The sequence below is a fragment of the Mirounga leonina genome, unplaced genomic scaffold, assembly GCF_011800145.1.
Source record: "Mirounga leonina isolate KUSES-001 unplaced genomic scaffold, KU_Mleo_1.0 Mir_168, whole genome shotgun sequence".
Lineage (NCBI taxonomy): Eukaryota > Metazoa > Chordata > Mammalia > Carnivora > Phocidae > Mirounga > Mirounga leonina.
Window position 1 is genome coordinate 21,944,742 of NW_023270426.1, and position 15,389 is coordinate 21,960,130.

The following is a 15,389-nucleotide window of genomic DNA, read 5'->3' on the forward strand; positions in this document are numbered from 1 at the left end:
GGGAGCTACAACACAAATCCTACATGAACAGAATGCCAAAGAGCTTACAAGCTGGTTGGGGAAATTACACACGGACACATATAAATAGTGGTAAAAAAAAAAAAAAAAAAAAAAACCCCAGAGAGGTGCAGAAAAGGAACTATGGGAACTCAGTGGAGGAGAACACAACTTTCAGTTTGGGGGAGTGGGGAGGGCAAAAGGAATAGAAATAAAGTGGCACATTGAGTAAGTAATTCTGTGGAGCTTTAAAAAAGGTATTCATAAATGTAAATAGTTGCAACTAGATAATTTCAGTTTCTCATGACTTCATTTAAAATTTAAAAAATAAAAGGTTGGTTTAATCCTACTTTAATATACTTACATATTATACCATATTAAATAATACATGTTACAACATATTTTTGTTATAATTTTTTATTGTAGTGGAATACATATAAAACTTACCATTTTAACCAATTATAAGTGCACAGTTCAGTGGCATTAAGTACATTCACAAAGTTGTGCAACCATCACCACTATCCATCTCCAGAACTTTTTCATCATTTCCAAAGAAACTCCATTAAACAGTAACTCTCCATTCCCTCCTCACCCAAGTCCCTGGTAATCTCCATCTTACTTTCTGTCTCTATGAATTTGCCTATTCTAGAGACCTCATAGAAGTGCAATCATACAGTTGTCCTTCTGTGTCTGGCTTATTTCATTTAGCATAATGTTTTCAAGGTTCACCCATGTTGTAATATGTATCAGAATTTCATTCCTTTTTATAGCTAAATAATATTCCATCGTATGTATACACATTTTGTTTATCCATTCACCTGTTGATGGACACCAGGTTTTTAACATTTCAGCTTTCACACAGCACTATTTAGTAAACATTTCCCTAATGTTTAACATTTTTAGTTTTTAATCTCTTGCTATAGACAATGTTATAATAACCATCTTCGTGCAAAAACTGTTTTCATTTTTTTCTTAGGTTAAATTCCTAGTATTAGAGTACTAGAGCCAAAGGATATGAATAATTTCATGGTTCTTACTAAATACATCCATATTTGCCTTCCTCATTCATCATCTTTCCCAGCCTATGGATAAGTTACTGTCTTGCAATTTCAACTATGAAAGTCCAAAACTGTGGTTAAAATCAACTGGAAGGTGGCAAACAAACAGTTTTGCCAATTGAAAATAAAAGCTTTCAAGCTCATAGCTATATGGATCCAGAGATTTAACGGCAACCAGCTGTGACTCTGAAGTCAGAAAGAAAGTAGAGATTGAGAAGAGAGATATCACATGGGCATTTTTGCCACCATCTCCCTTCTGTGACCCAAATCTCATCTTCTCTGTATCAAAATCTTCTTATTACAAGATCAGGACAGAATAACTTCCTTCCCAAGGGAGTGATATGAAGTCGTTAAATCAGACCAGCTTGCTACACATTTCACTGCAGAGACTTTACAAGCAAACAAAACGTGATCCTTCTAACATACTGACATAACTACATCTGTCATGGGATGCTATTGCTTCTAATAGTTATACTTCTTTTCTCCCTAAGGAATTATTTATGGCACCTATGTCAACAATTTCTTTCACTTAGATCATTTTAAAGACCAATATAAGGCAGTCCTTTTTATAAACTTGCTTACAAAGGATTTACATGATGGCAGGGAGTCTCCCCAGGCTCAATACTGCCAGAACCTGCTCAAAACTGCTAGAAGACGCAATAATGAAAAGACCTAGAGCTTTTAGAGAAAAGAAATGAACAAAGTAGAAACTTCCCAGAAGAGTTAACTTCCACTTAACATAGAGCTGGCTGACCAATGCGATAGGTTTACCAAAACTGCACCTTCTACCCACAAACTGATGTTTTCCACTTAAATTGGTTACATTAAAAAAAAAAAAAAGTTGGCTGTAACTGGTGTTGCCAAGACCAACCCAACATTGAGAGACTAGCTAGAAGAAATCACAGAACTCAACTCAACACTAAGTGTTGTACTCACAACTAGAGTTTAAGAGCCATGCAGTTAAGGATATGCAGTCCAATCATACCGAAAAAAAGACACAGGTAGAGTCTGGAGGAATCCATGTACAAGCTTCTTTATGCTTGGTCCCTACCATGCTCTCTCCTCTGTGATATCTCTGCCCAAGGACTCATTACTCAATGTTTTATAGGTACCCACTACCGACCACTTATCAAAATTCCAGACTCCCAGAAAGAAAAAAGGTGTTTAACATAAATCAGATTGCTTGCACAGTCTAGACAGAGTGAACCACCCTTATCAGTTAAGAACACTCCCTAAATCCAAGTGTCCCAAAAAGGGCCAATCTTGCAGGCAGCCCCTCTAAAGACAGCCCACCAGCAATTAAGATTCATTTCAGCCAAAAAGAATCAATCTCTCTCTCATATGTATATATGTATGTAGGTATACACACACACACACACACACAGAATTAAAGAGCTTGTGGGTCTTTTACACCTTCCCAAGTTGCTCTCATTGCTTTCCTCATTAACCCTCATTGAAACCAACTACACCAAAGGAATAGGAATTCTGTTCTAAAAGATGGAAAGCAAAGACTCTTTTATAATTCAAGGCAAATCATGACATTCCTCTCTTCAAAACCCTGAAATGGTTCACCATTCATGCAGTAAAAGCCAAAATCCTTACAACAGCTTGTAAGTGCCTCCATGGTCTGGCCCGGCTGATCTCATCAGCCACTCCTTTGCTCCTCTTGCATCTCCAGCCACCATGACCAACTTACTTTTCCTCAAAAACGTCAGGCAGTCCCACCCCAGAGCTTCTGCTTTCCTAATCTTCTACCTGGAATGCTCTTCCCCTATGTATCTACACTGCTCACGCACCCATTTCCTTCAAGTCTTCCCTCAAATGTCACTTTCTCGAGAGACCCACCTAAACCACCCTATTTTAAAATACACTCTCTTCACAAACATCCTGCCTTACAGCACTCCCTACTCTTTTTATTTTTTTTTTTTAAGATTTTTATCTATTTGTCAGAGAGAGAGAGAGAGCAAGTACAAGCAGAGGGAGTGGCTGGCAGAGAGAGAAGCAGGCTCCCCGCTGAGCAGGGAGCCCAACACGGGACTCATCCCAGAACCCTGGGATCATGACCTGAGCCGAAGGCAGACACTTAACTGACTGAGCCACCCAGGCATCCCAGCACTCCCTACTCCCTAATGTAATTTTTCCATACCACTCACTCATCATCTTCCAACACACCATATAATTGATTGTTTCATTGTTTCTCTCCACTAAAATATAAGCTCTACTGAGGGCAGCGATTTTTGTCTCTTGTTCACTACTCTACTTTCAGCTGAATCATCAGGCAAAAGAGTCATAAATTTAACCTAACATAGTAAGAAATAGGGAGACACTAAATTTCAAACAATGTGAGAGAACTCATGACAGGAAAGTAACTTAGTACAAATAGCTACGTCTTCTCCAAGGGTGATGGTGCCTGGGATATCAAGTCATTAGAAAATGTGGAAGGGATTTAAAATTTTTCACTGAAGAGATAAAAGAAGGCACACTCAGAGTTATTGAAGTGCTAATAAAAGGAGTTGTTTACAGGGGTTTAGGCACAGGAAAATCAATAGTGTCTGACAAACATCTTGGGGCCAGCAATAGCAAGTCTGAAGTAGCTATAGGAGGGAGTGGTTACCAGAAACCAGAAAAGACCTAGAACTGTAAGAGAGGGCCATTGGAACAAAGTTGTGGCCACTGAAAACCTGTTTGCTGAGTATGTGCATTTGGGGAACAGGAGGTACAAATACATGCACCTCGCCTTTCTCTCACCCTTAAGATCTCTTGCCGGTTTCTCCTACTGCCTAAACCCAAAAGAGAAGCCAAAGAAATATGCAGTTCTTTAAGAATCAAGCTCCCAGGGCACCTGGGTGGCTCAGTCGGTTAAGCATCTGCCTTCAAGGGCTCAGCTCATGATCCTGGAGTCCCAGGATCCAGCCCTGCATCAGGCTCCCTGCTTAGCGGGGAGTCTGCTTCTCCCTCTACCCTTCACCTCGCTCTGGCTCTGGCTCTCGCTCTCTCAAATAAATAAATACAATCTTAAAAAAAAAAAAAAAAATCAAGCTCCCAAGAACACAAGAAAGAAAAAAGTGGAGAGTGGGCCAGGAGGTGCAAAAAGAGAATACCCAGCCCAGTAATCATTTTGTAAAGCTATCCTCAAAAGACACAATACATCACTGTGCTTACCAGCGTCTTCAACTCACTATGTTCCAAACCTAAATCTAAATCTCTTCTTTCCATTCCCAGGTGTATCACCATCCTCCTAGTCACACAGTAATTCTGATGCAACTATTCCTCCCACATACCCAGTCATTTGACAATTAGACTTTTTCAACTTCCCTCATATTCCCTATTTCCAGCGCTACCTCCTTGTTCATGCTCATTTTCCTACCTGGTTAACATGAGCTGTCTTAACAACCTTGTCACCTGAGTTATCACTGAACTGCCATCTATTCTACTCTGCGCTACTGAGTTAATCTTCCTAAATTAACAGTCTCACTACCACTATTGTTGCTCAATAGCCTTTAGTGATTTCCACTGCCTGCCAGATAAGGCCCAAACTCCTTAGCATACTACTCAAAGACCTCAGTAATGTGGTTCCAACTTCTCCCAATTTATTTCCCACAAATCCCCTTTACCCTTAGTACAAATTAGCCACCTGTATTTGGAAGCAAATCAAGTTTAGTGGGAAGAGTATGACCACTGGAATCGGTCAGACTTGGATTCAACTCCCAGCTCAAACAGCTGGGGACCTTGGAAAAGTTACTGAACCGTTCTGAGACAAGCTTCAGCCATCAATCTGTGAAGCAGAGGGTTAGTGAATGGATCCAGTCAGAACATGTGTAAATGTAACTTGTACAATGTTTAGCACATAGGCTGCATGTCTCTGCCAATTTGTCCCTCTACCTGAAATTATCTTTTTCTCCCCATTCTTCTCTACGTGGCCAATTTTTTTTAGGTCAAATGCTGTATCCTCCACAATGCTTTCCTTGATCTTTCTTCCAACATCAAAGATATTTCTCCTCAACAATCACATTATTTATACCTCCCTCATAGCAACAAATACTTAAAACCCTTACCGACAGCTAACATGGTTCATACCTCTCCTACTACAGTTAAAAGCAGAAGTTTAGGAGGTTCCCATATCCAAGCTCACCCAACAAGGGCAAAGCCTAGTTTAAAACCAGTATCAGGGGACACCTGGGTGGCTCAGTCAATTAAGCCTCTGTCTTCAGCTCAGGTCATGATCCCAGGGTCCTGGGGCTCCCTGCTCTCCCTGCTCTCCCCTCTCCCTCTGCTGTTCCTCCTACTTGTGCTCCTCCTACTTGTGCTCTCTCTCTCTCTGACAAGTAAGTAAATAAAATCTTTAAAAAAAAACCTCAGTACTAAGATTGCTCTACAGACTATATACACATATGTCACTACCCTTTTCAAGACAGTTATTCATTCACCTAACTGTGCAAATACCACGTGGTTGGGCGTTGGAGGTGAAATAAAGGTACACCTTTTACTAGGCAGTCACGCCTCTTTATCAGAGGTCATAATTTTAACATTACTATGTACCAGAGAATATAGTTTAAGTCCTTTAAATTCATTTTTCACTCAATCTGTTCAACAACCTGTGAGACAGGTATTACTAATAGTCTCTCCTTTTTAAAGACAAGGAAACTGAGGTTCAGTTCAACTTGTTCAGTGTCACAGAACTAGAAAGTGACAGGGTCAGGAATAAAATCTAGACTATTTGATGCCAAAATGTATGTCCGTAAGGACTATGAAATATTAAATCAGATGATTACCCTGAGGCAAATTTTATTTGCAACATAAGCATCAAAAAAAATGCACCTTTCATATGGTATCCAAACAAGAAACCAGTGAAGGAGTGAAGCCTTAATATAATCAGAGAATGTACACTAAATAACAATGAGCCGAACTCCAAACTGTTTGTATGGTGTTAACAATCAGAGATGGTGCCGTGATGCTGAAAAGGAAAGGATCCATCATTTCAAAAGAAAAGGAATTTCAATCAGAATGCAAGTTATTTGAAGACAGGAACCATGTTTGTCTCACTGCTATCTTTCTCCAGATTCTAGAGGTCTTTTGCACAAAGGTGATCAATACCTGATGAAAATGGTAAACACTGGGAAATAAGCATGTCATTTAAATGGTACACATCAAAGAATTTTAGTTCACACCAGAGAATTTTAAAGATGATGACACGAACCTATTTCAGGTAGGTTTTTTGGGGGAATATTATTTTATTTTTAGCAAACCAAAGTGGTAGTAAAATAATCAAAGGAGCCTAAGAGAATCTGCCTGGGAAGAGGAGGCGAACAGATAAGAAAAGAATGCCTACCTAGGAAGGTATTTTCATTAATCCTTTTCCTCGGTGAATATTCAACTCATCTAGCTCCAAGTGCAAGCAAAAAAGTAGGTGGGAAAAGTAAGTACATGAGACTCAATTGCCCTTCTTACTCTGGGATTCTTTTTTCAAAAGCAGCTTTCAAATATATATGCTTTTTATGAGAAACATTTTATCTAGTAGCATTTAAATTCTCATTTAGGGAGAATGTGAAGTTCACCCAAAAAGCAAGTTCCAGTGTCAAAGACTAATGTTCTCAAACCATTTGTGTGCCTCTCTTTGAAATGAGTAATAAATTCTATTTCCCAACTAAAATAATTCCACACATTATAATTAGCAAAAGACTAAATTTAAACATCAAGAACATTCATGAAGTGCTAAAGTCAAATTCAATTTGAGGCTAATAATTAATGCCCACTTATTTTTCAAATACTGCCTCCCCCCAAATTATACAAATGTTAACTTTATTTTTAAAATGAAATGTAGAGAACATATAACCTTTCAATTATGGCAAATTTTGTATCACAAACTGACTTAATCACTGTAGAAGTCATTTTCTAACAAAATTATATTTTAAAATCAGCTAATAAATCAAAATATATTTATAAGATGAAAATGCAGTGAGGTGAATTACACTCTTTATGGACAGATTCATTAATATATAGGATCATCATTTCCCACTTAATACTTCACCTGTTTTGTATTTCTATCATTGAATAAGTTCTGCTGATTTTGCTATCAATACTTAGCAAAAATCCTGAATCTTAAAATAATGCAAAAAATTAAAATGGATGATGTGCTTTTAAGGTCTACATTGCAGTCTAGTAATGCAAGAAAAAATGTAAAGAGCCCAATACATTAGGCTCTGCATTTTGGTATAAGCTGTGGAATAGGGGGCACCTGGGTGGCTGTCAGTTAAGCGTTTGCCTTCGGCTCAGGTCATGATCCCGGAGTCCTGGGATCAAGCCCCATGGCAGGCGCCCTGCTCAGCAGGGACCCTGCTTCTCCCTCTCCCTCTGCCCCTCTGCCCTGCTTATGCTCTCACTCTATCTCAAATAAATAAAAATCTTAAAAAAAAAAAAAAAAAGCTGTGGAATGGCCTCTGGCCACCTCATCCACCTATTCTAAACGTCAAGACTAGTGCCAATGTCTCTTCTCTAATGTTTCCCTTGACCCACACATAAAGTCACACTCACTGCTCATATATATGTCTGACTAAAATGCCCACACTCTATCAGAATTGCTTAAATTCCCACCACCCAAACTAAACTGTGGGTATCTTGTGAGCAAGGGCTCATCCTTATGTATTATTTAGCTAAGTCATGCTCAATAAATTGTTTAATGAATTATAAACTAGTGCCAGGGTTCCTCTCAAAGGCCGTTACTGAATTAATTACCAAATAGGACTAAAAACTAACAATATCAAATTGGAAAGGATCTAAGCAATTAGTCTTCACATCACGGGAAAAAGTAGTCCAGGAAAAATAAGTTGACTTACCAAGGTTAAATAGTAAGATCTGAATTCATGTTTCAATTGGAAATTTAGATTTTGGGTAGGTATTGCCCACCTCTGATCCAGAGTAAACCTCTCCCAGCATACCCTTTCCAGTCTGTTATTTTCTCTTTCTCAAGAGCTTCTTGAGGAAGTACTTAGCAAGTCGCTTAATTCAACTAAAAACAATTTCTGCAGTGAAAAACCTCTATTCACACACACCTGAAATATGATGGTACAAGTTTTAGGTAGAATAAACTAGAAAAGAACAAAAAATTGTCTATTGCTATAAATTCCCCACCTTCACTGTATAGTCCCTTTAGAATATAAAGGCTTATTTTTAATGTAGATACATTACATATTTTTTAATCAACTCTCATAAACTGAAACACAAAGCTGGGAGGAAAAATGACTAAATATCAAAAAAATCCTTGTAGGGCTCTAGCAGATTTGTCAGATAACTATCTGTATACTAGTATAAATAGCTTCCAGCCAGGGTCCTGTACTTTTTTCCCTCTTTTATATGTTGCAAATGGCAACACAAAGCCTGCAAAAAAGTTTTAAATTAAAAACAGAAGAAAAACTGGAAATACGCTAATCAATAAATTATGTGCGTCCATACTATAGTACACCATATAGTCATATAAGATATATGTATCAATACAGAGGAATGTCTTTGATGTTAAAATTCATATATATGCGTATGTATCTATCTTGCCATGCAAAGAAAAAGATCTAGAAGTAGACAAACTGTTAACAAAGGTTATCTCTGGACACTGGGAGACAACAGGAGCAATTTTTTTTACCTTTACAATGCTTTTTAAAAATAAGCAAAAAGATTCCTATTTCTTGTTCTCAATAGTTCCATGATCTTCAGCAAATTAAATTAGGTAGCCTGTAGCTAATACACAACACACAGACAATAGGATCTCCTCATAGAGTTATTCTGAGGACTACAATAAATGATGCAGAGTACCTAGCACAAGGCACACAGAAAACACAATCAGTGGTACCTTTATTTCAGACAGTAATGAAATGTCTTAAGTGATAGTATGTAGCCATCATATGGAAAAACTGTCAAATACGGCTGCAATAAAAACCACTGGAGAAAACAAAAGGGGAGGACAGCAATATGTTCCTGAAATAAGGCCATTGAACTGTTCTATCATGTATAATCCAGCTTTGAAAATTTTCTCTAAAATGTTTTCACTGAATTTACCCTAAGGCTTTAAAAAAACTGCAAGTGTGAGTATGTACCTTTCTCTGTATGTATACGAAGAACTGAAAAATACTTACGAAATCACAAAACTGCTGCTTTCTGTCTAGCACATTTAACTCTGAGTTAACCATCTAATCAACTAAGTACACATGTGATCAGCAAGAACTTATCTGCAAGGATAATAATCACTGCATTATTCATCAGATCAAGAGAAAAAACCTCAATCTGTCAAAAGGAGTTTTAAGTTATAGGACAACTAAACTATGGAACATTTATGGTTGGCCCTTGAACAACACAGCTTTGAACTATACAGGTCCACCTGGCGATCTTTTTCATTAAATACAGTACTGTAAATGTCATTTTCTCTTCCTTGTGAGTTTAATTTTCTTCTCTCTAGCTTACATTATAGGAATACAATATATGATATAATATACAAAATATGTGCTAATTGACTAGGTTATAGCTAAGACAGCCAGCTGACAGGATATTAATAGTTAGGTTTTGGGAGAGTCAAAACTTATAGATTTTAAACTGCATGGGGGGGGGGGGTGTCAATGGCCCAACCCCCATTTTGTTCAAGGGTCAACTGTATAGACAATAGAAAGAGGAAGGTCTATTTGTCTTTATATATGAGAATATTATTGATATACATAAAATACGCAAAACTATATAATCCTATTTTAAAAAATTAATTTAAGTGCATACAAAAAAGAGCTAGCTGAATATAAACTTATTAATGATTATCCTTGAGAAGAGGATTTGGTCATATTGGTAGAATACTCACTCACTTTTCATTTAGTTTGACTTATAACCAGTTATTTAACACTAGTAAATTTATTTTTAAAATACACCAGCCCCAAGATTCAGCAAGATTTCTGTATTTTCTATTTCCTAGTAATAATGCTATTTTCTGTGACAATCCAAATGTTATGCAACATAACAATTTTTTAAATAACATATTGCAGAAAGTATGTTTCTTAGGCTTTACCTATTCTTTCAAGGGATTCTTTATTGAAAAAAATCTTACAATGTATTTTCACTTTTAATAGAAAGCATGAAACAAAGGCACATCAAAGTAACCTGCAAAGAGACATTAAGAATAAAGCACTGTCCTACTCTGGTTTGGAGGCAATTTCTGTTGCCCTGTTTTAGATGGAAACAAAATAGGGCCTTCTGAAACAGAATAGAAGAAATTTTTCCCAATAATCAAAATCTTACACTCGTGGTGGTTAAAATAGGAGAGACTTATCAAATGTTATCTTTCTAGGTAAAATCCATATACTGTCTAGTTGCAGTTTTGCTCAAATCAATCCAACATCCAAAAGTCCACTTTCAGTCAGCAAAGATACCGGCATACAAAATTTAACATAAAACACCAATTCTCAAATTTGATAAAAGCAAGCACTTAAAAGTAAAGAAAGCCTACCAATTAAGATGCTGTCACTTCTGGTCTTGAGGGGAATAATCATAAACACCAAATTTTCAAGTATCCTCAAACCCTTTAACCTTGCTTAAATGCAAAAATTTATCGTGAAGCAGATTTAAGTAAGAAATTATGTTGAAAATCACTAAATTATAGGAAGAAACAATCAGTGTATCATTCTGTAGTTATCCCTATAAACATTAAGCATTTGCGAGCTTAAGATTTAAAACTACCATCAATCTTTATTACATAAATCTTTCAAAGCATGTTCACCTAATAATTACCACTGAATTTATACTAAAAATCCTGTAAATGTAAAAGTTCTTCACAAGAGGGAGACAAAAAATAGGTTCATTTTTATTTTTATAATCTTTAAAATTAGATTCGAGCATGGCACAAAAATTGTATTCAGTTCTGACTAGATTCTGTACCACCTCCTCTCCTGAATTCTTAAATATTAAGTAATAAGGTTCAGATAGTTCTCATAGGTGAAAGGACTTAAAAAATACACCTGGTGGCCCCCCAAAAGAAAAAATACTTGCTATGTCAAAAATGCTTCTATAAAAATTGACAAGAAGAATTCCAGAAAGACTGAATACCACTATGCTTTTGCCTTCACTAAATAGCAGTCCAGATTACAGAAATCTATAAAGGTAAATACACAACAATGAGGTGTTAATACCATGAACAGCACCTTGAGTTGCTTTTCTAATTAACAGGTAATCCTTTTACATCATTCATTTTACTTGTTAGAAGTCACTATGTTGGGAATACAAAAGAACAATAACCTTATCAGACTTTGGAAACCCTCCAAAAAGGGGACTAGTCCAACTGACCCAGAATTGGATCTTCCCGCTAAAGCTGAGTAAAAGGCAAGCGGAGTAATAATTATAATGAAAACTTTAAGCTGTATCTTAGAGGCACTCAAAAAACGGACTAAACTACCAAATGAAGAAGCCCACATGTAGTATTATGTTTCACTAAAAATGAAAAATAAATTTAAGGAAACTGCAGAACCATTTTAGAGCAAAAGATCTGACTATATTTACTCGTGCAAAAGCATCTAACCCATTTGTCATAAAGGTATACTCAAGTTATCTGTACCAAACATCAGCTATTTTTTGTCAAAGTGACTACTGAGCAGCCATAATCTTGCCTCAAAATCTTGACCTTTTTTCTTATCTCTCGAAATGAAAACCCCTAGCAATTAAGATAAAAAAATTTGGCAAGAATTAGATATTAAGAAATATACAGTAATAAGAACTAAGAGAGTCAATGCTAAATTAGTCTTTTACTTTATAAAGCCCATTAACCTCCCCTTCAGAAAGCTTCTTACTATACATATGGGCTTTTAAATGCAATATTCAAGTTAAAAATTTTATCATAACATTAAATCAAGTGTACTATTTTATAGGTACTCTGAACCCACCCACCAGGTTATACATACTCTCACTCAATCATGTAAAGAATTGAATTCTTTATTTGTGATATCCATAAACGTTGCTATTCTATATTTCTATCCAGGAAGGCAATTTTCTCCTATATCATTGTTTTGTTTTGTTTTTTTATAAACAACAACTTGAATTCTACTGCATGAAAGGGCTACAAATATACATTTGTTAACCAAGCAGAATACACAAATATTTTGCTTTACAACTTGCACCTAAGATACCAGTACACGTAGCTGGTTCATTAGCTGTCATAGCAATTTGGGGCCATTGCCCAAGCTATGCATAGCAGTTTACATTTTCAAATCTCCTCTAGAAAGGGCAATTGTGATAGGGACTGTTAACTACATTCCCGTAAAGCCCATCTTAGTCACAAGTAAATGTGTAACCAAAGTCTGCACAGGTTTTTGATGGCAAAACTTCTAAATCTGATGCAATTATCCTAAACAAGTTTTTTAAACAAATTGCTTTGCAGATATACTGCCATTCTGCCAGTAGATGGTGCTACAAAGGTTGGGGGAAGGAATTCCAAGAGGACAACAGTTCAGCTATAGGAAAAAACGTTTAAACCTGCTCTGAAAATACAAAAATGCATTTAGTTTAAGAGTAAAATATAACCCTTATTAGTAACCATTCATTACAGACAAACCAGTAAGAGGGATGAAACTAGGCCATCTGAAAATTTTTAAACAGTTTATATGAATGAAAACACATGCTTAACACAAACTATTTCTTTTCGGACTACACAGTACATACTTTGAAGTAAATTCTCATAGAAAGAAGTGACCAACCATGTCAAGATGATAAGCAAATCGCTTAGTACAAGAGATGGATGCACAGAAACTTTAAAGATTTTAAAAAGCTACATCCACCACTTCAAAAGTTTTGCCTGTAAGGGATAAAATTCAACACGTCACTAGAAGGGCAACAGAAAAAAAAAAAACAAAAAACCCACCAAAGGACCTTTTAAAAGTTTCTCTAAGTACACATCAAGAATTAAGAATTAACACGAAAAATTTTTAACTAATATCCCTTAAAACGGTACGGAATGGATCCTAGAAAAAAAATGTTAGACATATACGGTCAAACACAATGATTTATTAAAAATAAAACGTAAAAATGATTTTTGTACATATGCTTTCAAATTTCAGGCATGGAATCCAAGTAGATTTCATAGAAAACGCTGTAGCCAGATATCAAGTCCTTACAACAAAGTAAACTACCCCCCACCCCAACCCCCGCCCAGGTTTTGCTACAGAATCAGCAAGTTCACTCCCTCCCCCCCAAAAAACACAAATTAAAACAAGACATTTTGCTAGTATAAAAACGACCAAGGTCCAAGTAATAATAAAAAAATAGAGTCCATCAATGACTGTAACACAAAAATGTGTATGTGGGGCCGAGTCCATCTTCAGAGGGAGAGACAAGAGAGGTGGCAGGCAAACAGGGCAACACCCCCAAGGATAAGCAGCCTTAGAAGCGGCTCCCCCAAGGGAAAAACGGGGAAGGCGGTGGGAGAGGAAGGAACTCAGGAGTTGACCCTCGCTGGGTTGTTGAAAAGAGCTACCCCTATAGCCACTCCCAGGCATTTTTAGATTTTTTCTTAGAAGGAGCTGCCTCCATAACCACCTCCACCGCCATAGCCGCCTCTGTAAGGTCCACTGTTACTACGACCGCCCCAGCTGCTGCCACCGCCACCGCCGCCGCCGCCGCCCTTCATGGGCCCATACGAGGACTGGTGCTGGCTGTAGCTGCCGAAGCCGCCGAAGCCGTTACCGTAGTCGCTTCCACCGTAGGACGAACCGCCGCCGCCGCCTCCGTAGGCATTGTAGCCGCCGCCGCCGCCGCCGCCACCGCCGCCGCCGTAACCACCGTAGCTGTTATAACCGCCGCCGCCGCCCTTCGAAAGGCCGTTCTGGTCTCGACCGCCGCCGCGACCCCGGCCGCCTCGGCCGCCTCGGGACGACCGGGAACCGCCTCCGCCCCCGCCGGAGTGGATATCCTCCTTGGGGACGGCCTTCTTCACTTCCACGCGATGGCCCTGGATCGGATGGAACTTGACAACCGCGGCCTTGTCGGCCGCGTCGTGATTCTGAAAATACACGAAGCCGAAGCCACGCTTCTTGCCCGACTGCTTGTCGGCAATAATCTCGGCCTTTTCCACTGTGCCGAACTGCGAGAAATGCTCGATCAGGTCGCCCTCGGCCACGTCTCCCTTAAGGCCCCCGACAAAGAGCTTCTTAACCTTGGCGTGGGCACCGGGCCGCGCCGAATCCTCCCGGGACACCGCCCGCTTCAGCTCCACCGTGTTGCCGTCCACGGCGTGGGGCGAAGCGGCCATGGCGGCATCGGCCTCCTCCACATTGGAGTAGGTCACGAAGCCAAAACAACGGGAGCGTTTGGTCTGGGGGTTCACCACCACCACGCAGTCCGTCAGAGTCCCAAAGGCCTCAAAGTGGCCGCGCAGGCCCGACTCACTCGTCTGCACATTGAGGCCGCCGATGAACAGCTTACACAACTGGGAATTCTCCATCTCCACGGCCCGGGCCTTCCCCCCGCCCTGCGAGCTCCGAGGTTTCGCCGTCGCCGTTATCGTTGGCTAAGGCCTCTTCACAGCTTGGGCCCAGCCGTTGCTGGAGCCGCCACCGCCGGTCACCGACGGGGAAGGGAGGAAGGGAAGGGGAGGGAAGGAGGAAAAGAGGAAGGGGGAGGGAAGGGGAGAGGTGCCGGCTAGAGGGCGAGCCGAGGAGACTGGAAGACAACCAAAGCCGCCGCTACCGCCACCGCCACCTCCGCTCCCCTATCTGGGCACCACACAAAGAGGCCGCTGAACGCGCGCGCACCCGCCCCGAGGCGTGCGTCACCGCCGACGTACGGCAGCCCAGAGCTGCCCGCCAATCCCCGCGTCGCTCTCCCTAGTCCCGCCTACCGCGCCGCAGCGCCGCAGCGCCGCTCTCGGTCACAGACTCCCCGCCCTCCGCGGTCGATTCAAGCCCTCGGCCTGCGTTGCTCCCGCCACCGCCTCTACAGCCACGCTTTCACACCCTGGCTCCCCCGTGTTCCCTGACCAGGGACTCTCCCTGCTCTCCGCGCACCTCCGCAATTCATTTCCTCCCAGCCCCGCGGCTGTTCCCAGTGTTCTGCCCCCTCCCCTTGCCGTATCCCCTCGCCCAACTCCGCAGTGGCGTTCGCGCCAGCCCCTTGAGAGACATGTGGGTTCAGCCAATCACTGCGATCCGCTCGTGCCCACTTCCGTTTTCGGCCGCCGCTGGACGGGCGCGCTCCCCGGTGCGCGCTGGCCCCGGCGCCCCCTGTGTGCGGAACCTGAGAACCTGCCTGCCGCCCCGACGCCTTCCCCCCCGCCCTGAGCTTGGGGGTAGGGGGGAGTGAGCGGGGGCGCGCAGGGGGCCGTTCCCA

At 40.4% G+C, this 15,389-nt stretch overlaps 2 protein-coding genes across 6 annotated transcripts in view; both read right to left on the reverse strand.

Annotated features, from left to right (window-relative positions):
- KLHL3 (kelch like family member 3) overlaps positions 1–15,389 on the reverse strand; it is a 279,538-nt gene that overhangs the window by 132,136 nt on the left and 132,013 nt on the right. The gene's annotated exons all lie outside the window — the stretch shown is intronic.
- HNRNPA0 (heterogeneous nuclear ribonucleoprotein A0) lies at positions 10,093–15,337 on the reverse strand. The gene has a single exon (XM_035014203.1). The coding sequence runs from the start codon at positions 14,503–14,505 to the stop codon at positions 13,576–13,578; it is 930 nt and encodes a 309-aa protein (XP_034870094.1). The 5' UTR covers positions 14,506–15,337; the 3' UTR covers positions 10,093–13,575.